Source organism: Protopterus annectens, chromosome 6.part1 (assembly GCF_019279795.1).
Source record: "Protopterus annectens isolate FY-2018-M chromosome 6.part1, PAN1.0, whole genome shotgun sequence".
NCBI lineage: Eukaryota > Metazoa > Chordata > Ceratodontiformes > Protopteridae > Protopterus > Protopterus annectens.
Window position 1 is genome coordinate 353,499,704 of NC_056738.1, and position 27,545 is coordinate 353,527,248.

At 40.8% G+C, this 27,545-nt stretch overlaps 1 protein-coding gene across 2 annotated transcripts in view; it reads left to right on the forward strand.

Annotated features, from left to right (window-relative positions):
• LOC122805553 (atypical kinase COQ8A, mitochondrial-like) overlaps nt 1-27,545 on the forward strand; it is a 768,588-nt gene that overhangs the window by 383,192 nt on the left and 357,851 nt on the right. For both annotated transcript variants that reach the window (XM_044075768.1, XM_044075766.1), the window contains exon 9: nt 11,059-11,140. In XM_044075768.1, coding sequence (XP_043931703.1) covers nt 11,059-11,140 — 82 coding nt within the window. The remainder of the gene's footprint in view (nt 1-11,058; nt 11,141-27,545) is intronic.

Genomic DNA, 27,545 nt, shown 5'->3' on the forward strand with positions numbered 1-27,545 from the left:
ACATAATTGTTGTTATGAGCATGCAAAGCCTTCAGTTGTCACTGAAGTAAACAGAACAAATAACTGAATTCGCCAACTGAAGTAGCCTAGTAGAATCACAGCTGACACGCATCAGACAACAATCAAAAGATCTAGCAATACATTCCTATTGGTTATCAAAAACCAATCTAAGCGCTTTTATAGAAATATGAACCAATAAGGGGCTGCTCATAACTAGGCAGCCTGAGACACTAACACTGCTATGTATGCAAAATTATATGTATGTAACAATCAGCATACCAATAAATCATATCAGACGGGGAAATGTATATCAAGCTCAAGTAATAAAGAACATAGAAACAGAATAACCATTAACTGTACGCCAATTAACCTTATATTGCCATTGGTAATCAGGCAACCAATCAATATTCATATGCAGATTTATGACCAATGGAGAAGGTACTCTTATATAGACAACATGAAACATAATTGCTGCTATATAAGCATACAAAACATTAAATTGCCACTGAAGTTAAGCAAAACAGATAACCCAATTCTCCAAGCTAATATAGCCTATAAGAATCACAGCTAACACCCATCAGACAACAATCAAAAGATCGTACACTATCGGGTATCCCATCGAAAAATATGAATGTGATAAAAGTAATGAACATTGCATATAACTTATCCAATGCTAGTGCATTATAACAAAACTATCTCAAACTAAAAGCTTAAGAAATCATTACTACAATACAAAAATACCACAATCACTTTGCAGTGCATCAAATATAGTGCAAAGAAAATAAAAAAGAGTAACAAGTTGATAAAAACTAATAACAGTACAAATGTCAAGTCCTAACTTCAGTGTCTGTACAACAGAAACTCACATCCCCACTAATTATCAGCAAACCAATCTAGGCTCATATATAGGCTCATGACCCAATGTGGAGCTATTCATACATAGATATCCATAAACAAAAACCATAGTATAAAGAACATTACTATTAAAAAGACATTGTATAAAGTTTCCATTAAATAAAATATGTAGTTTCGGGCAAATACTAGTGCCACAACAGAGCCAATGTCAGTAACATAGCAAGCTAAATATATTGGCTCTCCTAGTAGATATAAATCAGTCCCAATGCCCAGTACTGGAACATGCAGAATAACTATCACAAGTAATCAAAGAAACTCATGAATACCAGATCTGCTCTCAGTGATATACTCATCCAAAAGAAGGCGTACTTGTCCATTCTTTTGCCATGAAATAATTGAGAATCAAGATGGTAAACCCACCCATATGAAAATTATCATAACCCTATATAAATATAACATCCATCAAATTCTTAAGGTCAGTCATAAAAACAATTGCATCCATCAATTACCACATATAGGAAATAGTATAAACAATAAAAATCCAATAAAGGCACTTAGTGACGCATGGGTTTTTGATACGAGAGCCGAAAACATGACAAAAGTCTGTCAAAACCATATGTAGTAAACTAAATAGTAGATAGATGGACTATGCAGTTGATGGCAAAAAGTAGTACGGTATATGGTCAACTTATTCTACGACCTTTCAGGGCAGGTTTCAATGGTACTGCTATATTCAGTCCTGGTGTCTTGTCAGCCCTCAATTCAGTAACCCACCTCATCTCCACTTGTTCAGTCCTTAGAACAATATCTCCATGACGTAGACTTTCTGGAATAATTTGAATTGCCATAAACTTAAGATAATGTTCAGATTTTAATAGAATGTGTTTAGTCAATGGACTTCTGGGGTCTTGTAACCTTGTATCACTAGTGTGTTTTGATATTCATTCTTTTAATTTTCTGTTCGTCTTACCAACATAAAAACAGTTACAAAGCATACAGATTGCTATGTAAACCAAATGTCGTGTCCTGAAATCCACATATTCATGACAGAAATACTCATGGGATGGATAAATTAATTTGTGGTTAGAATATGAGGGCACGAGCTACACATGGAACAAGGATAACCTTGACCCTAAACATTTAGATATAGTGGCGAACAAACGTTTTTTCAGTTTTAAGAAGAATTGCAGCTTGAAACAGCTTTTATACCATAGTAATAGATCTAAATCAAGTACTACCAATCCAATGAAAGGAACTTATCTTTGTTCCATGTGTACTGTGTCTGGATTGGTTTGTAGCATGTCTGAAGAAGTTCCAAGGTCAAACGAAAAATGCTGTGATGTAGTTAAGCATTTAGTGTTTATTGCATTTCTATGTTTTGTGTGATTTATTAAATTTACAGTTTTTATCCCCAAGTTGGTGGTTATCATTCTTTCTCCTCAGTGCCTGTTCTTTTGTGATTGTTTGTTGGGAGCTTCGGCTTTTTTCGTGGCACTGTAGCGTTTTGAATTTTGTTGGTCGTGTTTGATGGAGGATTTGGAGGTTTCCAATAAGCTCAGTGGGGAATTAATTAACCATGCCAGCGTTTGAGCTCAAAAATGCCATGGGTGGCTCTCACAACTTGTTTAGCTTCTTAACAAACTTATCACAATTGCTGACTAGTGGCAGAGATGTATCGTTACCTGGTAACCAGGAGGTGTTGTCATTACGGAAGGATGTAATGGTTTACCGGAAGACTAACAGGGAGCTCCTGGTAAAGGAGCGGCGTCCCCGACAGGAGTTCCACCTGTGTTTAGATCATCCACGGTGGAACAGACAGTGGTTAAAGCGGATGCCAACAAGAATGAAGGTGCGAGACCTAAAGAAAAAAGATAAAATATCTGGAGCCAGAATTCAGGTGACTTTAATAGTAGACATATATATCTTTATCGGCACATAATCACATTTACAAAGATTTTGACTGGCGAGAATGGTTGAATAATAATGACTTTTCTTTCCAAAATGAGCAGAGTATTGCAGCTGACTCTGAAATTGCATATGACTTTAATTTGAGCTTATTGTACGACTGTATGTTAAGGTGTAAAACCTTGGATTTGGACAACAAATATTTGAAGCAATGTTTACAAATGGAAATAGTATCTAAAGGCCTAAGGGTATACAAGTACTCGAATAACATTAAGGAGGGCTCGGAATTTTATAAGGAACTTGTTTAGATATTTGATTCATGTGGCTTTTCCATTATGAAAGCGATTATTAGGCAAAATGAAATAGAAATGGAATGCTCATTTAAAAAGATTGATGAGACTAACAAGAAAATAGTTAACGAATTATTATTTACAGTAGAGGAAGAAAAATATTGATATTTGAATATTAAGAGAAACATAGATGAGAAATGTATTTTTATTTCTAAGTGTAAAATTAGGAAGCTAGGAAGAGATATATTAGAATATAAGAAAAATAGATGATATCCTAAGCCTAACCATGTGGAGGATAAACATTTTTATCTTGTTGGCACGATGAAACTAAATATAATAAAGAGGACCATAATAGGAGAGAAGGAAAATATAGGTATGATTATGCCACATCGAGTGAAAGGTATTGTAATAATGAAGAACATTATGGTAGAAATGCTAATGAGGAAAAGTTTTCTTTGAATTTAAAGGACCCTTTTGAATTCCCTAGTTTGAGAAGGTCGGAAAGGATAAAAAAACAGGTCCATAATTCATTTTAGTTACAGTGGGGGGAGGGGGTGTGACATCACAGGCAGGGGATTAATGTTTTACAATAACTAATATGGGTGAATATAATGAAGGGTACAACAAACAGGGAATTACGCAAAGGGGAGTATGTGTTTTCATTTCAGAATTTTAATATTTTTTAATTATAGTAACATTGAGTTGAATGAAACATATTTTATTTATGAAAGGGCTAAAGTCTGTGCCCAATAAAAAGTGATACTCATTGATTTAAAGTTATTTGTAAGGAAGAAAAATTTAGTCTTGATTTATGCTGCACTAGAAAAGATAAAGCTGATTACAATCCTCCCCTACACCCCCAACGGAGGAATTTTGAAACAGTTGTAGAAAAAGAATTAAGGGTTGCTTTAAGTAAATCTTAGGTACATTCTAACCTCCCCTACCAGGAAAGACAACTTCTTATGGAATTAAGTAAGAATAAAAATAGTAGAATAATGAAGCCTGATAAAGGGGGTGGGATGGTTATTATGGATAATATTCTATAACTTGCTAAAATGGAATTATTATTAGGCAAAGAAGATAAATACAACAGAGCATCAATCAATGAAATTAATATTGCTTATTCCAAAATTGAATTTTGCTCAAGCATTATTTTATGATAGTGTGATAGATGTAGATCTTTATAATTATTTGTAGATGGAAAAACCTTTGGTACTGTCCATGTTTAGTATTCCAAAGGTGCATAAAGATTTGGGTAATCCCCCTCTAAAATGTGTAGTTGCAGCAAATGGATTGAAAACGTATGCAGTAGCAAAATATATTGATTCAAGATTAAAATTAATATGGATGGAACATGAGGGTATTTTGAAGGACTCTTGGGACTTTTTGAAATCTATAGATCAGAAGGTTTTTAATAAGGATATTTTATTTGTAACGACTGATATTCTAGATTTATTTTCATTCCCCACACAATAGATATTGAGTGGTTTGAGGAGGCTCTGTTTGATGTAAAGAAATTTGTGTTTAAGGATGTTAAGAGTTATAGTGGATAATTGCTAGAAATTATACTCAATAGTAATTTCATTCATTTTGAAGGGGAAATTTTCAAGCAAGTAGGAGTAGCTATTGGGGGCGAGTTGTGCCCCCAGTTATGCTAATATTGTTTTTTTCAGTTCCCCTTATGAAAATTCCTGGTGCGATTTATGTATCTTTTGGACTGACACGAGAGAAGTTGAATGAATTTTTAAATTGTATTAGTAATAATGTAGAGTTTTTAAAATTCACCTATAATATTACCAAAAATTATGTGAATTATTTGGGCATAACAATACACATGGATTTGATTAAAAATTAGTTTAAATCTGAAGTTTATAGAGAGTACCTTCTCAGATTCCTATCTTTACTTTACTAGTGGCCATCCAAATAAACAAAAAAGAAGCATTTTGAAGGGGCAGTTTATTAGGATGTCAAGAATGATTTTGGAGGAAATGCGTTTTATAAACGAGTGTGATAAATTAAAGAATATGTTTTTAAAAAGGAAATATTCTAATAAAATGGTAAAAGTCCTTAATGAGGTAAGAGAGGGGAGAAAAAAACAGGTTTTGTCCTTTATTAGGGAAAGAGAATAGCAATGCTAATTCAGTAATGGGCAAAGAACGGGGAGGATATCATAACAAGGTCTTTTGTAATGAATTTTAATAGTGAAACTTCTATTTCTAAAAATTGAAATATGTTTTCAGGTTTTCTGATCTAGATGCAATTTTTAAACAGCCACTTAATTTTACTTGTAGGAGAGAGAGACATGTTAAAAATATTTTGGAGCAGCATTCATATTCAAGTAAGGATGTAAATAAAAGAAAAGGGACTTTTAAATGTAGTAGGTGTGTCCAATATCCCACGTTAGGAATGCTGAGAATATTTATATAAAAAGCGGGGATAGATTTATGTATGGCAACAATTTTTCAAATTTTGATAGTAAGGGAGTTGTTTATATAGCTGAATGTAAAAAAATGTCCTGCTTTCTATGTGGGGAAGACAGAAAGGGCCTTGAAAAGAAGAATCTATGAGCACCTTTATGATATTTGCAGAAAAGAGCTTAAGAATGCACTTTATAAGCATGCTATAAATTGTAAGGAAGCTACATTTTTATTCTTTGTGTTGGAAGAAATTCCTTATGAAGTTAGGGGTTGGCAATGTGAGACAAAAACTGAATACCAGGAAGTATTTTGGTAATTGATTTTAGAAGCTAATAAATCTCCTGGTCTTAATGAAAATGTCTCAATTGCAATGTTTTAAAGCTTAGGGCTACTAGATTATAGTTGGTGGTTTGTTCATTTTATTTTTTTATTTTGGGACAAAAGTTTATTAAGATTTTTTTAGGCTGTAATGTACTGATTGGACCACTAGATGGTAGTAAAGTATTTATATCTCTTCCATTTCCTACTGATGGAGTTAAGAAATATGTGTTGTAATTTCTTTTTAATTCTTCTTTTTAATTCTTCTTTTTTAATTCTTAATATTCTTATATTTTATACTGTCATATAGATATATATATATATATATATATATATATATATATATATATATATATATATATATATATGTATTTGTATGAATTTAAAGTTTAAGTAGTTGTAAAAGGGTTGTAATTTAGGTTGAGTAATTTGATTGGTTAATTGATGTTGGTTTTAATACAAATAGTACTGTATCTGGATTGGTTTGTAGCATGTCTGAGGAAGTTCCAAGGTCACATGAAAAACGTGGTGATATAGTTAAAACGTTTAGTGTTTATTGCATTTCTTTGTTCTGCATGATATATTAAATTTACAGTTTTTATCCCCAAGTTGATGGTTATCACTCTTCCTCATCAGTGCCCGTTCTTTTGTAATGGCTCACAACTTTATTTTTTTCAGCCTAATACTGGTTAACATTCTGCAGTTGCTTCATCACCTTCATCAGAATGTAAAAAAGTATAATTAAGGGGTGCTCATTCTTGAAGTAGATAGGTAATTGGTTAGCTGATAAAACTGAGAGTAGAAATTTGGATAGGGATGCTGTTTAGCAAGAAATCAGTGAGTATAGGGTAACATATGATGTCCTTCCTTATTACTGTTGCAGTACTCCTAACAGAAGGGATCCTCCCGCTAAGGATAGCCCAATGCTTGACCAGTATACAAAAGCCTTTAGTACTTACAGGTGCTGTGCATCACGTACACTCCCCATGCAGAGCATAGGGCATAAAGGTGATATAGGGATGCTCACACTCAGAACTTCTTTGCCTCCAGTTCGAACACCATTATTGAACATCTCTCAGTGTCTTTAATCTGTGCTGGTTACAAAGCCGTTTTTTTAGGATAAGTGTCTTGTTGGGATTTCTCCTTCTTTTTCTTTAGTGTTGATTAGTTTCATGTCATCCAGAAAAGGAAAATGTCAGTGTGGGAGGAAGATTCCTCATAGACAGTCAAAACTAGTGCCTGTTTTGTGTCCCATGACCATACATAATGTTCTATCTGCCAATTTTTTTTCCAGTAAGACCCTATGTAGTTATCTCTCTTCTTATCTATTTACCTAGAAAACCAGTGTCTTAAGCTGTTGGCTGAAGATGCTGTGGTAGAGTCTTCCCGTCCTGAGGGTCAGCCATTTGCCAAGAAAAAAAGACAGAAAACTTAGGCCTGATACAGCTGCTGTCCGCCTTCCCCGGACATATCTCTCGAGACTAGTGAAAGCCAGAGGATCATCTGATTACTTCGGATTCCTCTGACATGACCCTGTCATAGGCCAGCATGAATCCTACTCCTCACACATCCTTGGAGACTTAAATATCTGCTCCAGATGTTGATGGGGGGGGGGGGGTCCTCAGCTGATTATATCCAAAGAAACGAAGGGGACTCCACAGATTTTAGTGAGGGAGATGTTCCCTACTGCACTTATTGAATGTTGCTAGGGTGTTTCATGCAGACATCCCATAGAAAAAGAAATGGAAAACCAAGTATCTTTCCCCTATATTTATGGATCTGCAATGTGAATGGCAGGATTTTACACATGCTTTAATTACTTTAAAGTCTTCTCAAGGGGTCTCTGAGCCTGCCCCTCCCTGGTCTACCACTCCTCCTAAAAGACCCAGGGAACTGGATTCTTCTGATGAGGATCAGAACTGTAGGGAGGAGTCGTTAGCTTACTCTTCCCAAATCCTTTCCCCCTTGAATTATGGTTCAGAGGAAGAGGATGCTATTAGTCCAGATTCCCCTTTGGAGGAACCCTCTTTTGGGGACACTGTTACCCATATAATGGAATTCTTTAAGTTTCTGATCTCCATAAGAGGTATTATGAGCACCTTTAGATGGAGTCCCCCAAACCTTCTGCTGTTCCCGCAGTTTTGGCTGCTCTTCTGGATACTTTCTCAGCAGCTTCTATGCCCCCTGATTCTCAATTCCCAGCTCCCAAGAAACCTGACAGATTTTACAAGGTACCAGATGAATGTAAATTCTTGTATAAATGCCCTTCTGTTGATCCTTCTGTTCTGTCTCTTCCAAACAGCTTCCCTCAGACAAGGATATTAGGGTCATGGAGAGGCTGTACAGGAAGGCTTATACTGCAGTTGCCTTATTCTTTATTGCCATTAACTACTAAACTCATATAACTAGGTATGTTATGGCCCTCTTTTCTCAGGTAATCTCTGATGTCCCTGACTCTGAGGGGAAGGCTTCTACCATTTCCTTGTTGGGTTCCACCTCTCAAGTTGTTATCCATTCTATTAAGTGCAGTTATGATGCTGCTGATGCTTCCTCCAGGGCTGCTGCATTTGTTTCTGTCATGAGTTACTAATGTCTTTGTTTCAGGCTTTGCCTGATGTCATTAAGGCCAAACTGTTGGATCTTCCTATGGATAATACATTTTTTTGGTGCTGTTGTTGAACATTGTCTCTCTAGGATAAGGGCAAGGCCTTGCAAGAGTTGAAGCATATTTCTTTTTCCTATCCCAATGTTTCAGAGGAATTATGCTTCCAAACCTGCTTTTTGTTCGCAGGCAGTTTTGACTGCAACTTAAGGGTATAAAGGGTTGTAGATGTATGCCTCCTAAGTGTACTTAAGCACCTACTTCTTTGAGCTGGTCCAACACAGACGCTCATGAATGGATGCTTCACAGAGATGTGCTCCTGGACATTGTCCATCAGTGGGGTATTCCTCAGATAGATCTTTGCCTCCCCTCTGAACAGACAACTTCCTCTCTTCTGTTCTGGAGTCCCAAGTCCTCTGACTTGGAAAGTGGATACATCTTTTCCTTGGAAGCGGATGTTTCTGTATACCTTCCCCTCCCCTTCCTCTGTTTCTGAGGGTCTTGCACAAAATCAGGCAAGACTCCCGATAATCTTGGTAGTGACTCCCTTTTGGCCCAAACAACATTGGTCCCCACTTATTTCTCACTTGGCCTGGGGCAATCAATACAAGTTAGCTTACCAGGTGGACCTTCTCACATAAGACAAAGGGTTTCTTATCCATCCTTACTTGTCCACTCTTTAACCGACTCTCTGGGTGATAGGGTTTTGATCCCTTTTATGCATCTCTTTTCTGAGGCCATGGTTCGGGTCCTGAAGGAGGCCAAGAAACCCACTACCAGGAAATCATATTTGACCAAATGGAAAAGTTTTTTCTGTCTTGTGCCTCTCTCAAAACCAGGATCCCTTATTTGTGTAGGTCCCTATGGTTCTCTTATTTGTGTGATCTACTCCATGCTGGGTTGGCATATTGGTCAGTTAAAGCTCAGCTGTCAGCAATTTATGCTTGCCTTCACTTAGTTCCTTCTGTGGCATCAAGATTTGACATGTCAGTTTTTTTAAAGGTGTCCTTCATATTAGGCCTCCCAGGAAACCAATTCTTCCTTCCTGGAACCTCAGTTTTGTTCTTGAGAAATTGACCCAGGCTCCATTTGAGCGCTGCTTCAGTTTCCTTACAACATTGTACTTTGAAGACTGTAGTTTTAGCCCTCACTTCAGGTAAGAGAGTGGCTGTTCCTCCTTTTTTAATTTTCCACAGAAACAGGGTGTCTCTTTTCATACTAAACCTTTTATGCCCAAGGTGGTCATTGAGTTGACTCTGTCTATTCATTTGCCTTCCTTTTTTTCTTTCACCACATTCTGCCACTGAGAAGGTTCTTCACACCTTGGATTTGCATAGGCAGATATTATTTGGGTAAAACTAAGGATATTTGCAAATCTACGCAGCTTTTTGTTCCCTTTCATCCCAGGTCTTTGGGTTTGGCTGTTTCTAAACAAACCATTTCTTTTTAGATTTCTAAGGCCATTTCCTTTTGTTATTCCTGTCATGGCAAGTATCTTTACTCCTCTGTAAAAACTCATTTGGCCATGGCTTTTGCCTCCTCTGTTGCTTTTTTAAGGGACTGGATATTAATTCCATCCTTGAGGCTGCTACTTGGTCTTCCATTATACCTTCACTAAGCATTACAAGTTAGATATTATTTCCAGAGCTAGGGTGTGCTGTCCTGCATGGGTTTCTGGAGTGCTCTTCAGTGCCATCCTCCTCCCAGGTTTCTTATTGAGCTTTTGTACTCTGCCTTCTGTTGGGAATACTGCAACAGTGATATGGAAAGACATAGTACAGTTATGTAAAATCTTACCATAATAGTAGATGTCCTTCTCTTCACTTTTGCAGTATTCGCTCCCTCCCTCCTGCCCCCTCTACTCTAGCCTGTTCCTTCTTGCCCTCCTGGCCGAGAAGCTCTTCTCCTTTTCTCCTTCTGGATGTACATGTTCTTCTTTGTCCCTAGGGGCATTCTGTTCTTCCTGGGGCTTTTTCGTGTGTGTGTCTATAAATCAAATTTATGCTCTACACCTTGCTTCGGAAACGTACGTGTGATTTACAGCACCTGTAAGTACTTAAGGCTTTGGTATACTGGGTGGACGTTGGCCTATCCTGGTAGGAGATCCCTTCTGTTATGAATACTGAAACAGTGAAGAGATGGATATCTACTGTTACGGCAAGATTTTGCACAACTGTACATTCTGAATCTGGTAGCATTGCTTTTCATCATGTGTGTCTCGCATATCACAATGGCCATAGAGCAATTTTGGTGACAAAATAGGTAGTGCACACACCTTTGGTGATGGGAGACCCGAAGGCTGTGAGTTCTATTCCCACTCCAAATGACTAGATGCTGACACTGCAGTGCAGCATTAGGGGAGTGCTGCAACCCTGAGTGTGTCATCCTCCGAAAGTGCTGCTGCTTTTATGCTTTGTAATGGTTTGAAATATGCTAGATTCTTTCATTTGCAGTGTCTCCTTTGGGTGTCGAGCATGATTTGCATGTCCAGCATGAATAGAAGCAGTTTTTCAGTCTCCTGTCCTGTACAGCTTATGTTTCATGGAGCTTGTCATAGTTTTATAAAGGTTGTTGCTGGTGCAGTTTACATTTATATGGTATTTGGAGATATTGCTTACAGCACTGTATCTTGACAGAACACGATAGTTGCTGACCGCGTTTTTCATTTTAGTATCCTGGTGTTGCTCAGAGTATCGACAGTGATATCCGTAACCTTATGGCTGTCCTCAACCTTAGCAGTGCATTACCAAAGGGTAAGTGTTTGTTCATTACTTGCACTGTTCATTATGGAGACGTGCTTAATACTGTGAATCAGATGTAGTTTGGTACTCAAATGGGAATCTAGAAAAATTAGTGCAAAAAAATAATGTTTTACCAAATGGAGTACAACTCATGATGCCTGTAAACTTGTAGAAATGATTGAATCCCTTTAGGGCTGTTCACTATATTTTATTAGAGGGTTGCAGTACTGCAAGACTACGTAATGCTGCATGTAGTTTTAAATGGGAAGAAAAAAGTAAGGTGCTACATGTTCATTTTGTGACCTTCAGGTAAATATAGGATTTAGCACTAAGGAGACTCCTCTCTTGGTCTTGTGGTTGAATTCATTCTTTTCATCAATTAAGAGTTGACTTTTTTTTTTTTTTTTTGGCTTGCAAATCTTGGATCGCGATCTTGGAGTGTTTATTTGGTAAAATTCTGCATTCATTACTTGGATACAAATCGTGTCCAAGTGACTTGTTAAGTTACTGGACAAGACCTACATCAGTATTGCTTATATTGTTTCGGGAAGGTGTGAGATGTCAAGCACTGCCAAAAGTTCAACCCTGTCACTTATCACAGGATACAAACTTCTGACTGACCTCGTGACCAGAAATATGATGGCAGTTGAAAGTTCTTCACACTGGAACTGAAAGGAGACTGTGTGAGCCCATGCTTTTTTTTTTTGGGGGGGGGTTTGATAATGAAGTATGAAATTACTTCCTTAGACCCAGAGATGGACAAGGACATTGAGTCCTCCACCTCAAAAACTCTCCTCACAGATGGCCCTTCTTTTTGTGAAGCTCTGAGGTTCATAAAGTCCAGCATAACCTGGCCCTGCACCCCCCCCAATACAAAGTGCCAGGATCAGAAGACGAGTGAGCCTTGGGTCATCTCTTCCATGGAGCTGGTAGTCAGATACCTTTTTTGGGAGTGTGGAGGTACCACAGCATCACAGGAAAGCCCACCAGGAGGCAAGATATTGTCACTTTACAATCAGTTGTCTGACTGTAGAAAACTGCTTACTAGACATTTACAGGTTTAGTATATGACATCTGTAGTCCATTATTTGGTCCAGTGGTAGTATAATCTTATCTGTTTACTGCCTAGCATGCAGTGAAAGGTGTTGCATAGCTATGGTAAGATGGTTTATTCTTCTGCCAGAATGGGAATTAGAGCCTCTGCTGTATATCTTACAAGTCGGTTACCAATCCTCCCTGACAGCTCAAGTATGGGTGCAAGGAGGATCTCATTTAGACACTGTTGATGGGCTTTCACAGAGCCACTTGCTGTACTGACTGTGCTGACATTGTGGTCAAAGCTTTGAACGCGGGCATATGCCTGCACAAGATGATGTGGCTGAGGTTGTTTTCCCTTCTGGAGGAAGTCAAAAATGGTATCCTGGGTGCTCAGTTCATGGTTAAAGTGCATTCTTACCAGTCCTTCCACAACCTGCTTGATAACCCCCTGAATAGGAAAGAGGCTGGCCTACTATGAATTACCCTGATGTTTCTCCTCCTCTGCTTAGCTCTTCCTGTTCATTTTGTAATCTGCGCCAGCCTTAGAAGGGAAGAAGTCTCCTCACTTCCCCCGGAAAGTGTGTAACTGTCATGGTTTTGCACTTGTTGGTACAGCCCAAGTCTTTCAAGAAGATGACCCTGCCACCCATTTTTCAGCAATCCTGAGTCTGCTAAGGCCTTGCGCATTATGAGTGTGTAGTTTTGTAAATTCACCCCAACACTGAGAATCCTGACACGATCAGTAGATTCTGGAAGTGGATGGCCTTGGAAACTTTATGAAGCCTGTGGGTTGTTCCCCAGAGCAAACTCTAATGATAGTCAGGCCTTTTTTATTATTTCTATAGTATGTAATCCCGTCTATGATAGAAAAAGTTAAATTTAGCTGTAAAATGTTGTTTGGTATGTTTAAACAGGGCATTAGATGCACGTCCGCATATTTCAGAACACACGAGTGATTATCTGCAAATAAATACAATGCTGCAGACTGTTGGGTGCCAGCCTTTTTGTTTGGTTCTGTGATGGATAGTGTTCCCAGTCTTGTGGTTAGTCTTCTCTTTCTGCAGCCAAATGCATCATAGATTCTGTAAATAGACTCTCCAGGTGTAGCCTAGAGAGGCTGAACTAAGCTTCCTCATGAGATGGTTACTTACAGCATGCAGCAGTAACTGAACAATTATGCTACTTGTAGATGCATGACTTGCCCCCACAGTGATGCACATTGTATCTTACTTAAATAAAGCCCTCCTCACAAATCAGTCATGCAGTGGAATTGTGTTGGTAAGGTTTAGACATGAAACTACCTATCTTTTTCTTTGTCTGCCAATCTCCTTGATCCCAGCTCCAAACTATAGCTAACTTGCATACCTCAGCCAAGACCCTCTCATCCTCTTCATTCTTGTCAGCACAAAGCTTCCCTTAAGCCACCTTACCTTATTTGTAACCTCAGCAGGCAAACCACAAGATGTTCTTTTGTTGTAGTGTCCTTGCATTGTAATGATTCTGAGATATATGGTGTATTATAAATGTACCAAGTCCAAATTTATTATGTTCTTTATTCTGTTTTTTTTCATATGTGCGCAAGTAGGACTGTCAAAGGCTAGTCCCAGCTGCCTCACTTCTGTAGTCCAGCTAAGTAGTAAACCTCACAGTCTTATCCAGTACCAAAACGAGCTTTAGTTTACTGCTTTTTAACACTTCCGTCAGTTCTCACACAGTAGAAGAAATTGCTGCTTATTCACTATTGATGTGTCTGCCCCCCAACACACACGTTCACGAATGTGTGCAGGCACTGTTTACATGCAAAAGATCACACATGATTCTTAAACTGAAGGACATGGTCAAGGTCTGTATTAAATGGCTGACGGTTGATAGGTACAGGTAGGTATTAAGAGACTATGTGTAGTAGAATGGGGCTGTGCAATGCAGAAAGACTGACTTGGAAGAAGGGGAGCAGTAGTAGAGTATGGTTATGGAAACGTCTTTGATCCATAACTTTTTAACATATGTTAACTTTTTTCAGTTCTGCTTTGACCAATAACTTTATTATCCTAAGTATTTAGAACTGTTTGACCAGCAGTGATAAACAACTTTTCTCAGCCTTTATCCATTGATGGCTACATATAGCAGTCAGGCCTAACTCATCTTCACATTACTGACAGCAGCCTACAAAAATGAGTTACTCATGTATGCTACAAGTAACATGGGGTGATGGTTGCTTATAGCATACAGCGGTAACTGAAACATGACTGGTGCAAGGCATGTAGCCCCCTCTGACAGAGAGAGGGCATACATCTGCCATTTGGAGCTAAGAGTAGTTCTGTTGGCCCTAAAGACTTTGAAGACAAGGCTGCTTTCTGGAACTTTCTTCATCCAGTTAGACAACCAGTCCATTATGTCACACCTAAACAAAGAAGGATTCAGAAGGTCATATCCCTTGTGCACAGAAGCATTGCTTTCCTGGTATTGAACCATAGAAAATGAATTGTTTTTCCACTAGTTCACATTTCCAGGGAAGTGAGTGAACTGACTGTTCTGACCTCCTCTTCTGGTCCTTCATGGCTGTGGATTCAGAGGCCTGCCTAGTCAGAATGTTCCAGAAGTCAGGTACGCTACTGGTCAGTCTACCTCATGAGAGAATGCAGTTATTATTTTTTCAGCTAATTTCTGCAAGACAAGTGAGACAGAATAGTGATGGATGCATTGTTTTTCCACAGACGTCATGGAAAAAAAAAAAGCCCATTCTTGTCCCTTGCTGACCAAGAATGTCAAAGCTTCAGGCTCTGAGGATCTCGGCAATACAGGAAACTTTCCTAGTACAGCAAAGGCCGTCTCCCTAATTTGGTGCAACAGCCAGCACTCTGAGGCCTAATTTGAGATGCAGATCATTTGATCCTTCCTGATTTTCTTGCTTGTCTTGAGTTTGAGATTGCTAAGAAACTTTCTGCTTGGGGGAAGATTACCTCCGATTCAGAATGGTTTCTTAGTTTGGGCAGAGTGGTACCTGGTACCACCTTGGTCATAAAGCTGACAGGTGATCATAAATTTTGTCACACATCTAGATGATCTGTTCTTTTGTTATTCTGTGGTCATGGTGTACATATTGGTTATCCTTGTGCACCTTGACCTTGTGAGTGTCAGGACTGGAACCCAGCACTGGCTGTTTAAAGGAGTGTTGTAACTCTGTCCTGCTTGCTCCCCTTGTGAGACTTGAATTTCATGGCTAACACTGAAATATGCATCTTGGAAAATGGTCTTCCTAGTAAATGTTGGCTTTGGGCATAGGAACTTAAAGCCTTTTTCTGCAATATAAATTGTGCTATCATAAAGACACAGACGCTCTTAGGCCAACGCATATTCCTTTCTGAAGGTGTTTTTATAATTGTCACTGAACTCTGCACTGATTTTCTTTGCAGAAGAAGAAGTCCGGAGAAAGACTCTCTTTCTTGTCCTAGATTTGAACAGATCAGTCAAGTTTTACTGGAAATGTGTGCGTGAATTTACGGTATTAGTCTGCTTTGCACTATGAAAGAAACTGATCCAGTAGGTTGCTCACAAACTGTTGGCAAATGTTTCAAACCTCATTCCACCAGAACAGTGGCTGCTTCTAGTGCTTGGTTCAAGAATGTCTTCACTACAGACATCTGCATGATGACCAGGCAGAATTCACATTTACTAAGCATTTTCTCAGCTGTGAGTCTAAGAATAAGGCTACATTTGGGAAGTCAGTTCCTCATGACTCTGTTGTGCGATTTCTATGCTTGTGTGATTCTATTGACACCCCCCCTTTACTGTTTGGGATTCATTCCGGCCAAGGACCAACGAAAGTGTGTGCGCAATGTCAGACACAACAGTTATTTTTTAAAACTGTGCCAGTTGATCTGCAAGTGGAACCTCTTTGAATGGTCAGGAAACTCTCCATTCCTCACCCTGTGGATTTTCCTGTAAGTTGTGCAAGTGTATACTTTCTTATTATTTTTTTAATAATGATATTGTATGATCTTTAATATTGTTTCATTTGTAGAAGACGCCCATAGGTTGTACGGAAGCAAATTGATGTAATGTGTATGTGTGCATGCTTGTGTACCACTATAATTACAGGTGTCAGCATTCAAAGGTGTCTGCTTAGCATAAGTCATAACAAAAATAAAAAATAGAGATGAATTGTGACTGAAAGAAAAGCTTAACCCAACTAAGGCTGTATCAGTTGGGGCTTATCATATTGCAAACTGATTTTGTAAGAATATGGGCAGAATTCCAAAAGATCTGTGGAGATCAGTGGTGTGTACAGCATTCCACATGTGATTTGCAGTAAGTCGAGTAATATGCAAATGTGTCCTGGTCTAATAAACCTATCCCAGTGCAATGCAGACACAACAAATAACCACTGCTGTCAGTGCAACTATAGTCAGGTATTGCAAAATCATATTACAAATAGAAAAATGTCTGTATGGTGATATCTTTTCATTAGTAAAGCATACTTACATACTTGTTAGCCAACAGGGTGCTGGTGGAAATTGGGCTACTGTTGGCCAAAGGAGGAGAGGAGGGGGAAGGCATGGCCGAAGGCAGGCAGAGAGGAGAAAGGCTAGGACTGCGGTAGTGAGGGCCGGAACTTTGAATGTTGGCAGTATGACTGGTACAGGGAGAGAGCTAGCCGAAAGGTTTGTATATTGTGTGTGCAGGAGACCAGATGGAAGGGGAGTAAAGGCTAGGTGTATCAGAGGTGGGTTCAAATTGTTTTATCATGGTGTGGATGGGAGGAGAAATGGCGTAGGAGTTATCCTGAAGGAACAGTTTGCTAAGAGTGTTTTGGGGGTGAAAAGAGTGTTGGATAGAGTGATGTTTATAAAGCTTGAAATTGATGGTGTAATGATGAATGTTGTTAGTACATATGATCCACAAGTTGGGTATGCGATGGACAAGAAAGAAAAATTTTGGAGCGAGTTGGATGAAGTGGCGATGACTGTACCAAAGGGTGAGAGAGTGGTGATTGGAGCAGATTTCAATGGGCATGTTGGTGAAGGGAACAGAGGGGATGAGGAAGTGATGGGTAGGTATGGTGTTAAACAAAGGAATGCAGAAGGTCAGATGGTAGTGGATTTTGCGAAAATGGACATGGCTGTGGTGAACACGTATTTTAACAAGAGGGAGGAGCATATGGTGACATACAAGAGTGGAGGAAGATGCACACAGGTGGATTATATCTTATGTAGTAGGGCCAATTTGAAGGAGATTGGAGACTGTAAAGGCGTGACCGGGGAAAGTGTAGTTAGGCAGCATAGGATGGTGGTTTGTAAGATGATGTTGGTGATCAAGAAGAGGAGGAGGTGTGTGAGGGCAGCACCAATAATCAAATGGTGGAAATTGAAAAAGGATAATTGTGAGGTGGAGTTCAGGGAAGAGTTAAGACAGGCACTGGGTGGCAGTGAAGAGTTACCAAATAGCTGGGTAACTACAGCAGAGCTAGTAAGGGAGACTGCTAGAAAGATGCTTGGTATGACATCTGGACAGAGGAAGGACGACAAGGAGACATGGTGGTGGAATGAGGAAGTACAGGAGATTATACAGAGAAAGAGGTTGGCAAAGAAGAAGTGGGATTGTCAGAGAGATGAAGAAAGTAGACAGGAGTATAAGGAGATGAGGTGCATGGCAAAGAGAGAGGTGGCGAAAGCCAAGGATAAGGCATATGAAGAGTTGTATGAAAGGATGGACACTAAGGAGGCAGAAAAGGACCTGTACCGATTGGCTAGACAGAGGGACCGAGCTAGGAAAGATGTGCAGCAGGTAAAGGTGATAAGGGATAATGAGGGAAACCTACAAGCGAAGAGAGTGTGTTGAGCAGATGGAAAGAGTACTTTGAGGGGTTGATGAATGAAGAGAATGAGAGGGAGAGAAGGTTGGATGATGTGGGGTTAGTGAATCATGAAGTGCAATGGATTAGCAAGGAGGAAGTGAGGATAGCTATGAAGAGGATGAAGAATGGAAAGGCTGTTGGTCCAGATGACTTACCTGTGGAAGCATGGAGGTGTTTAGGTGAAATGGTAGTGGAGTTTCTAACCAGATTGTTTAATGAAATCTTGGAAAGTGAGAGGATGCCTGAGGAATAAAGAAAGTGTTTTGGACCGATTTTTAAGAATAAGGGTGATGTGCAGAGCTGTAGTAATAACTACAGAGGGATTAAACTGATCATTCACAGCATGAAGTTATGGGAAAGAATAGTGGAGGCTAGGTTAAGAAGGGACGTGATGATTAGTGATCAGCAGTATGGTTTCATGCCTGGAAAGCACACTACAGATGCGATGTTTGCTCTGAGAGTGTTGATGGAGAAGTACAGAGAAGGTCAGAAGGAGTTGCATTGTGTTTTTGTAGACTTGGAGAAAGCATATGACAGGGTACCTAGAGAGGAGTTGTGGTATTGTATGAGGAAGTCAGGAGTGTCAGAGAAGTATGTAAGACTGGTACAGGATATGTACGAGGGTAGTGTGACAGCGGTGAGGTCTGCGGTGGGAGTGAAGGATGTGTTTGAGGTGGGATTACATCAAGAATCAGCTCTGAGCCCTTTCTTATTTGCAGTGGTGATGGACAGGTTGACAGACGAGATCAGACAGGAGTCCCTGTGGACTATGATGTTTGCAGATGACATTGTGATCTGTAGTGAGAGTAGGGAACAGGTGGAGGAGACCCTGGAGAGATGGAGGTATGCTCTAGAGAGACGAGGAATGAAGGTCAGCAGGACTAAGAATATGTGTGTGTGAATGAGAGAGAGGATAGAGGAATGGTGAGGATGCAAGGAGTAGAGGTGGCAAAGGTGGATGAGTTTAAATACTTGGGATCAATAGTTCAGAGTAATGGTGAGTGTGGAAGAGAGGTGAAGAAAAGAGTACAGGCAGGATGCAGTGGGTGGAGAAGTGTCAGGAGTGATTTGTGACAGACTAGTACCAGTAAGAGTGAAAGGGAAGGTCTACAAAAGCGTAGTGAGACCAGCTATGTTATATGGGTTGGAGACAGTGGCACTGACAAAAAGGCAGGAGTTAAGAGCTTGACGTGGCAGTTAAGATGTTAAGATTTGCACTGGGTGTGACGAGGGTGGACAGGATTAGGAATAAGTATATTAGAGGGTCAGCCCAGGTTGGAGGGTTTGGAGACAAAGCCAGAGAGGCAAGATTACATTGGTTTGGACATGTGCTGAGGAGGGATGCTGAGTATATTGGGAAAAAGATGCTAAGGATGAAGCTACCAGGTAACAGGAAAAGAGGAAGGCCTAAGATAAGGTTTATGGATGTGCTGAGAGAGGGCATGCAGGTGGGTGGTGTGACAGAGCAAGAAGCAGAGGACAGGAAGAAATTGAAACCGATGATCTGCTGTGGCGACCCCTAACATAGAACAGCTGAAAGATGATGATGAGTAAAGCATCCTTGTGACAGTTGGTCAAACTTAACGGTTTTCCACATATTACTGACATGAAGAGAAATGTGCATCAGCAATAGTCCTGCAAATTCACATATTTACAATGTGTTGTGGATATCAGCTCAAAATGCACACACACACACACACACCTACCTGTTTGATATTTGTGGAATCTGTCAGAATAAATGTAATTACAGTGAAGTGACATCTACGGCCATATTGCTAATGATAACTTTTAGATAAAAGTGATGCAGGTCATGTAGGGAACACAAGTAACACACACCCACAATGAAATAGGGTGATAGCAAAGCAGAAGTGGGGCACATAGAGGGATGGGGCACATAGAGGGATGATTGTATAGAAAGGAAAGGATGGAGAGTCAGAGGGGCATGGGGAGTTTTTTTTTGTTTGTTTTTTCTTTTGTGGGAATAGACCCATTTTTTATTTTTTGAAGAATAGAAGTATGGAAAAGACATGAAAAGAGGAGGTGGGAAGAAGGGCAGGTACAAACATTTAACAAGTAGCACAATAAAGACGGACAAAAGTTGGTAATATACATAAAGAATAGGTGAGGTACACATCACACATGAACTGTACAACACGGTTTACGAAAAATGATAAACTGAGAAGGGATGCATACTAGGGTACACCTTATTAATACATTACGTGCTAATGCAGAAAGTAGTGCTGGGATATTGCAAAATGTGTGACAGTACGACAGATGATAGATGTGCAAAACAGAACACAAAATGGGGATTGCTGGCATTGTAGTTCACAATGAACATCAAACACCATTATCCACTAGGCTGTTGTCAGTGCAAGGGTAAGCCAAGCAACAGCTAGGTTGAGTAAATCCAGCAAAGGAATGTAAGAGCAGGTGAGCAGAGGTCAGATTACAACCTCCAACCCTGCATGCAGTAGACAAACAAACACAGTGCCAAGTAGCAGTACTGCAGTAAAATAGTATTGTGGATTTGTAATAAACCACTTACTATACACAGCACATAGTAGGACAGGAGAAATGGGATCATGATGTCAAAGTAGACATTACATGCCAAAGGTAACACAGACAGTATTCAGGTATGTATTGTAGATGTTACATGCTGTATCACACAAGCCAAATAAACAGAAGGCTCAAAACATCTACCCCAGTTAATGGCATGCAGTGTGAAATTGTCATGTAGAAAACCACGTGTCGTTATAGATCATTTTTTAAATAGCACATGAATAAGATAAATTAAGGTATGTAAGCCTGTGCATGCATAGTTATGCAGGTAGCATAGAAGGTATGTCCAGGGAATGCATGACACACAAGTATAACATGAACACAGATGGAAACATCACAGTGTTCTCCACAGTGTATGGATATGCACTGCATATGTATGACAACCTATCATAGAGGCAGTGTGTTGTGTAAGCTCAGTGCAACTACATTCTTATGATATGGCATACAAAGATGGACAGAAAAACAGTACGAGGGAGTGCTGAAAAGTTCTAAGCCCGACCAAGAAGGGAATGACATGGAGCCAGGAAACCTGCAAGCTATTCAACATATTCTCCCTGAAGTTCAATACACTTGGCACATCATGTCTGAACTTTCTGTAACCCGACCAAAAAAATGTTTGAAGTCTGGTCACTGACATACTGCTCTGCTGCTGCAATCACCTCCGATCACTCAAAAATTGCTGCCCTTTCAAACTCCTTTTAAGGTTTGGAAACAGGAAATTGTCAGATGGAGCAAGAGCTAGTGAGCAGGGTTGGATGGTTTATAAACTCAAACCCCAGTCCCGTGAAAGCATCCATCGTTTTGCCAGCCTTGTGAACAGATGCATTGTCTTGCAAAAGGAGAAATCCTTTCAACAGCTTCCCTCTTCTTTTTTCTTTCAGTGGTTCCTTTAATCAGCACAGCAAATAACAGTAGTATTCTGCATTCACTGTTTGGTTCCTTGGAAGGTAGTCAGTCATTACAACACCCTCCTGATCCCAAAACACTGTGGCCATAACCTTTCATGCTGACTTTTGGGTCTTGAACTTCTTTCTTCTTGGTGAACTTGAGTGTTGCCATTGCTTGGGCTGTAGTTTTGTCTCAGGAATCATAGTGGTGTAACTATGTTTCAGCAACAGTAAGTAGTCATTCCAAAAAGTTGGCATCGGCTCAGTGAAAATGCTGCAAAATCAACTTGGAAGTTTCCAATCACCCTCCTTTCTTGCCTACATTCAAACATTAGGGCACTCACTGGGCTGACAGCTTCTGCATACCCAGGTGCTCACGGATTATAAACCCAACATGTTCCCTGGATATCTGTAGTATCTAAGCAATTGTTTTAGCTGATATCTGCCGAATATGTGCCAAAATCAGGTCATGGACATGGTCAACAATTTCAGGAGTTGACACCGTTTGAGGCCTCCTAGAACCTACTACATCTTCGGTCTCGAAATCTCCACCTTGAAAGTTTGCACACCTCTTCTTCACAGTTGAGTCAGAATGGCACTTGTCACTCAATGTTAGCATCATACATTCATGGATTTCCTTTGGAGTTTTCTTCTGCAGGAGTCGGAAGTTCATGATGACTCAGAGTTCCACAGTTTTTGTTGACGTGGTTCAATCAATGATCTGAAACTGTCAAAACATAGCATTACAATTCTGCGTATTGGCACTTTACAAGATGAAATAACCCTGTTTTCAGCTACAGAGGCAAAATAATGCTCAGAATTTAGACAGTTGGTCATGCTTAGAACTTTTCAGCTCCCCGTCGTATATGCCATTTCTATGTGTAACATATAGCCAAAAGCTGTAAGGGGAAGGGGAACAGGCAACATATATCCACAATATGAAGGAAAAACATGCTTAAAAAAGCAGGCACATAAAAACAAGGGACATGCATATCCAAATAAAAACATTGCAGATGCATGTGTCCCCAACACAAGATGGACTACAGTTTTCCTGGAAAACATTGCAGATGCATGTGTCCCCAATGCAAGATGGACTGCAGTTTTCCTGGAGGGGTATGTCCTGCAAATGACCAATGTCTTCATGTATCCATCATACAGTGATGATGGCTATTATATCTGTGTCCAAATGACACAAAACACACTAATGTGCAACAGGTAAACAGCAATTAGCACAGTTACATAACGAAAGTAGAGCTGAATATCACATATCCATATATATTGCCATGCAAAACTAAGATATCATGTAGCATACTCTATAACCATAGTACATGTAAATATGTATGACTGATCAAAGGATCATCATGTATATAAAACTATTACACACGGCGGGTCTATATTATAATACCGAAAATCCTTTTAAGCGAATGAGAAAACACCGACAAGTATTGCGCGAAACGCGATTGTCGAAAGTACTAAACCGTGAAAACCAAAAAGTCGAAGTGTAATGGTTGGCCCATCTGTGGTACAGCTCCGTAAGTTAAGTGTGCGAATGTTATGGACCTTAGGGTTGGTTGGGGTGCGGGTTAAGGTAAGTGCATAGATAGGTAATGTATGTAAGGTTTAGTGTAGGGTTAGAATTAGGGTTTTGTTAAATGTAGGTGTGTGGAATAATTGTTTTGTTTTGGTATATCGCTGTAGGGTAAGTGTGCGATTAGTTACGGACCTTAGGGTTAGGGTGCTGGTTAAGGTAAGTGCATAGATAGTAATGTATGTAAGGTTTAGTGTAGGGTTAGAAGTAGGGTTTTGGTGCTTTACTTTCGGGTTAGAAGTAAGGTTTTGGTTAGTGTATGTATGTGGTGGTGCTGCGGTAGCGTTGTCGCCTCACAGTAAGACGTCCTGTTCGATACTCAACTAAAGCGTCTTCTGTGTGGAGACATGCGTGAATGGGCGTACCTTCGTTGAAGGTTGTGCGTCAGGGCTGGCAACTCGGTACGTAAAAATATACTGCCAATTATTAGCAGACCTGAGTTCCGCTGTGGCGACCCCTAACCGGGAAAAGCCGAAAGATACAATAAACAATGTTTGTGGTTTATTTATTTTGTTTGGGTAGGCAGTATGTAGTGGGAGGTGGAGTTGGCCGACTATGGGGATTTGACTTTTTGTATTTCACGGCTTAGTACGTTTGGCATTTTCGCATGTCGCGCAATACGTGTCTGTTTTCGTATTCGCTTAAAGGGAGTTTCGCTATTATAATATAGACCCCACACGACCTGCGTATATAATACTCATTCATAATATTATATTACATTACAAGAGGGTGATTGTGTGTAGATGTTCTTCGTGTTTCACTGTTGCAATCATCACATTTAGGTTATCCCTGCTGGGGTAGCCCTCGGCCGGCCTGAATACCAGAGATTTAGTATTTCTGCATCGGTTGCTGTCGCTTGAAGACTGACGTCAGGTCATCAGTGGTATAAAGGAAGGCAGTCGATGACATTACACCAGTCTTTCTTGCTGTGGAGCCTGAAGCAGAAGCAGTTTGCATGAGTGCCAGTCGGACGCTACCAGAGTTTCGTTTCCGAATTGAAGTTGAAGTCTTCGAAAGCTAAATACCCTGTTGGGGATCCTTTTTTCTTGCACTAACCGATGTCAGAAAAAGTTAATAATTGTCTCACCTGTGGAAAGCAAATAGCACACCGGGACTTCCACTCCTACTGCATCACTTGTTTAGGCCCAGACCACGACGTCCCTAGTTGTCGGTTCTGTCCTTTAACGCCAGAACTATTCAGCATTGGGCCCTTTATTGTAGCCAGATATTTTCATTTACAGTCCTTGAATTTCGATATGGCTTCCGTAAGCCATCCAACAGCCAACCTTCTGAAAAAACGTAAAGATAGACAGAGACAGAGACAGACCACACAGGACTAAACCTACTGACGACGTTACCACCAAGCTGGTCGTCAGTCCCCTAGAATTCATCGAGGCACTTTCAACACCCCCTGATGCCCGCTTCAGTTAATTCACAGGCCTCTACCCAAGACCCTTTCTGAGTTCGGTATGCCGTAGAACTCTTTTTCGTCTAAGGATCCTGCGGTCATCTCTACCTTGGATGGGTCCAGAGTCGCTGTGCAAGCACCAGCTTCTGAGGAAGTCCTTCGCAACACTGAATCCAGACATAAACCAACACCTTCTTTCATGGCTACTGTTCTTTCTAAAACAACCAAGTTCCTTAGGCCCAGGGGTCGAACCACCCCAAGAAACTGACTTCCAGCCATTCTTTGGCACCTGCTCCTTTGCCTCAGTCACAAATGCTTAGAATAGCAGAGGACCTTATGCTGATTTGGGGAAGCCAGGCCACTCCCTCCAAAAGAAAGAGATCTGTCTCCAGAAGTTTTGTCTGAACAAGATTCAGATGAATCTGATGCATCTGACAATGAAGACATGCAGGCCCTCTCTACATATGAGGATTCTGATGCAGAGGAATCTATTCCTTCAGCCTCTCCCCCAGAGGATTTTTCCTTTGGGGAAACCCTGCATACTTTAAGGGAGCATTTCAAATGGGAGAGTCAAGACTACCCATAGTCTAAAAAGAGACTCGAGAGTTCCTGGACCTTCCACAGCACATGCCCTTAGCCCATCCCTCCAGTCCTAGATGTAGTGGATGATGTCTTCTTTGAATCTAGCTTGACTCCAGACTCTTGCTATCAGGGCACTAAATTGTCAGTTCCATATGCTTAAATATCAACAACATAGCTTGGAACTCCTTAAACAAAAAATTTCCTCCTTTCCTGCATGGGCAGCATCTAATGATTTACAGGAATTAATGCACTCTGCTGGTCAAGTAACTAAAAACACTTTGCACTGCGGTTTTGATGCCCTAGAAGCTTCTTGCAGGGCATCAGTCACTGGATCTGTCATTAGAAGACATGCATGGCTTAAGGAACAACCCCTGCCAGACCATGTCAAATAAAAATGTTTGATACACCTTTGCACAAAGATATCTTATTTGGTACTAAAGCAGAAGAGGTGTTAAAAAGATGGAAGAAAAAGCAAAATCTATGCACACTGTTAAAGATTTCTTACAGGTACAGCCCCTTAGGTTCAGCAAGCATTTTCCTTCGAAGCACTAGTCCTTTCCTGCACCTAGTAAACAAGGCCAGTCTAGGCCCCATGGAAACAGACCTCCAAGACAGCAGTCCCATGGGTTGCAGAGATGTAAGCAGTGGACTACCTCCACTTCAAAATCAGGGAGTTCTAAGCCACCCCTTTATGGTAAAAATTCACTGTGACTTGCCCCCTCCCTACCTCGCCTCTGTTCACCATCGCATACCCCTAGGAGGAAAGCTCTCCTTTCACTCAAGCACCTATTACCAAGGACCAATGGGTTCTGAACATTGTGTCTCAGGGGTACATATTTTCCTTCCACACCCTTCCAACCCCAAAAGGGTTCCCAGATCTACCACCAAATCAGTGGCAGAGGCTCAAAAGCAAATCCATACCCTGTTCTCTTTGGGAGTAGTAGAACACGTTCCTGCAGAGCAGATAGGCCAAGGCATCTACTCCAGACTTTTTCTGGTACCCAGAAAAGAGGGCCATCCTCGATCTATCCATTCTAAACACCCTCCTGGTGATCCCAAAATTTAAGATGCTCACCCTCCAGCAGCAGATACACATGCTGTCCAGGGACGCTTGGCTAGTCACCCTGGACCTAAAAGAGGCCTACCTCCACATTCCCATCAGGGTGTCCTGCAGAAAATATCTTCGCTTCAGGGCAGGATCTCAACAATTTCAGTTCTCTGCACTTCCCTTTGGCTGATCTACTGCTCCCAGAGTTTTCACAAAATGCCTGGCTTCGGCCATTGCTTTTTGCAGGCAAAGAAATATTCAAATTTACCCCCTACTTAGACGACTGCCTTATTCAGGCAGACAGGCAGGAAAAGCTGCTCAAAGACCTGACCTTTGTAAAGAACCTATTTAACCTCCTTAGGGTATAAAATTAACGAAAAGAAATCCAAACAGGTACCTACCAAAATGATTATCTTCCTGGGTGCAAGTCTGGACACAGCATCCCAGATGGCATGCCTAACACCAGAGAAACAAAGTTTCCGATCAGCTCACTTCTCTCAACTGGCCACCAGGCCCCAGCTTTCTGCAAGGGAAATCCTGCAAGCCCTGCGGTTCATGACATCTTGCATACTCCTTATTCCATATGCCAGACTGCATATGAGGAAACTGTCAATGGTTCCTAAAGAGGCTTTGGTGTCAACACTGTCAAGATCTGGAAACTCTTACCTGTTATTCCTTGCCTGAGGGAGGGATTTCTTTGGTGGGCAACAGCCTGCTCCCACAACAAGGGACTGCCCTTCTCCCCATAACTCACCACCCAGAGCCTCACCACAGATGCATCAGACTACCGCTTGGGGTGCACACTGGATGGCAGGTGCATACAGGGCCAATGGAACCCCCAGCAACTCCCCCTGCACATCATTCTAAAAGAGGTGATGGCTGTGCAGCAGGCCTAGATAGCTTTCAAACCCTTCTCTCTCCAGGGGTTCTCCTGATCAAAACAGACAACGTCAACAAGCAGGGAGGGACTCACTCCTACCCGCTGTACAGGCTGGCCATAACCCTTTGGTTCACAGTCTTTTCCATGCATCTACACCTGTTAGCACAATACCTGCCAGGCTCTCTCAACTCCCTGGCAAACCAATTAAACAGAAAACTGTTGGACCCCCATGAATGGCAGCTCAACAGAAACGCCTTCTTCCTAATAACTCAGAAATGGGAAACCCCAGAGTTCGACCTCTTTGCCTCCCACACCATCAGCTCAGCAAATTCTGCACCAGGGAGCATCACTACATGGCATAGAAAGTAGATGCCGTGTCATTCCCCTGGGTAAACCTCTCGGTCTATGCCTTTCCTCCCCTACCTCTCATTCCCAAGGTACTGATCAAAATAAGGGAGGAAAAAAACAAGGACCATTCTCATAGCTCCAGACTGGCCCAGACAGCACTAGTACCCCTTGCTGCGCAGCCTGTCCCCACTGCCCCCATGGAATCTTCCTCCGATTCCCAACCTT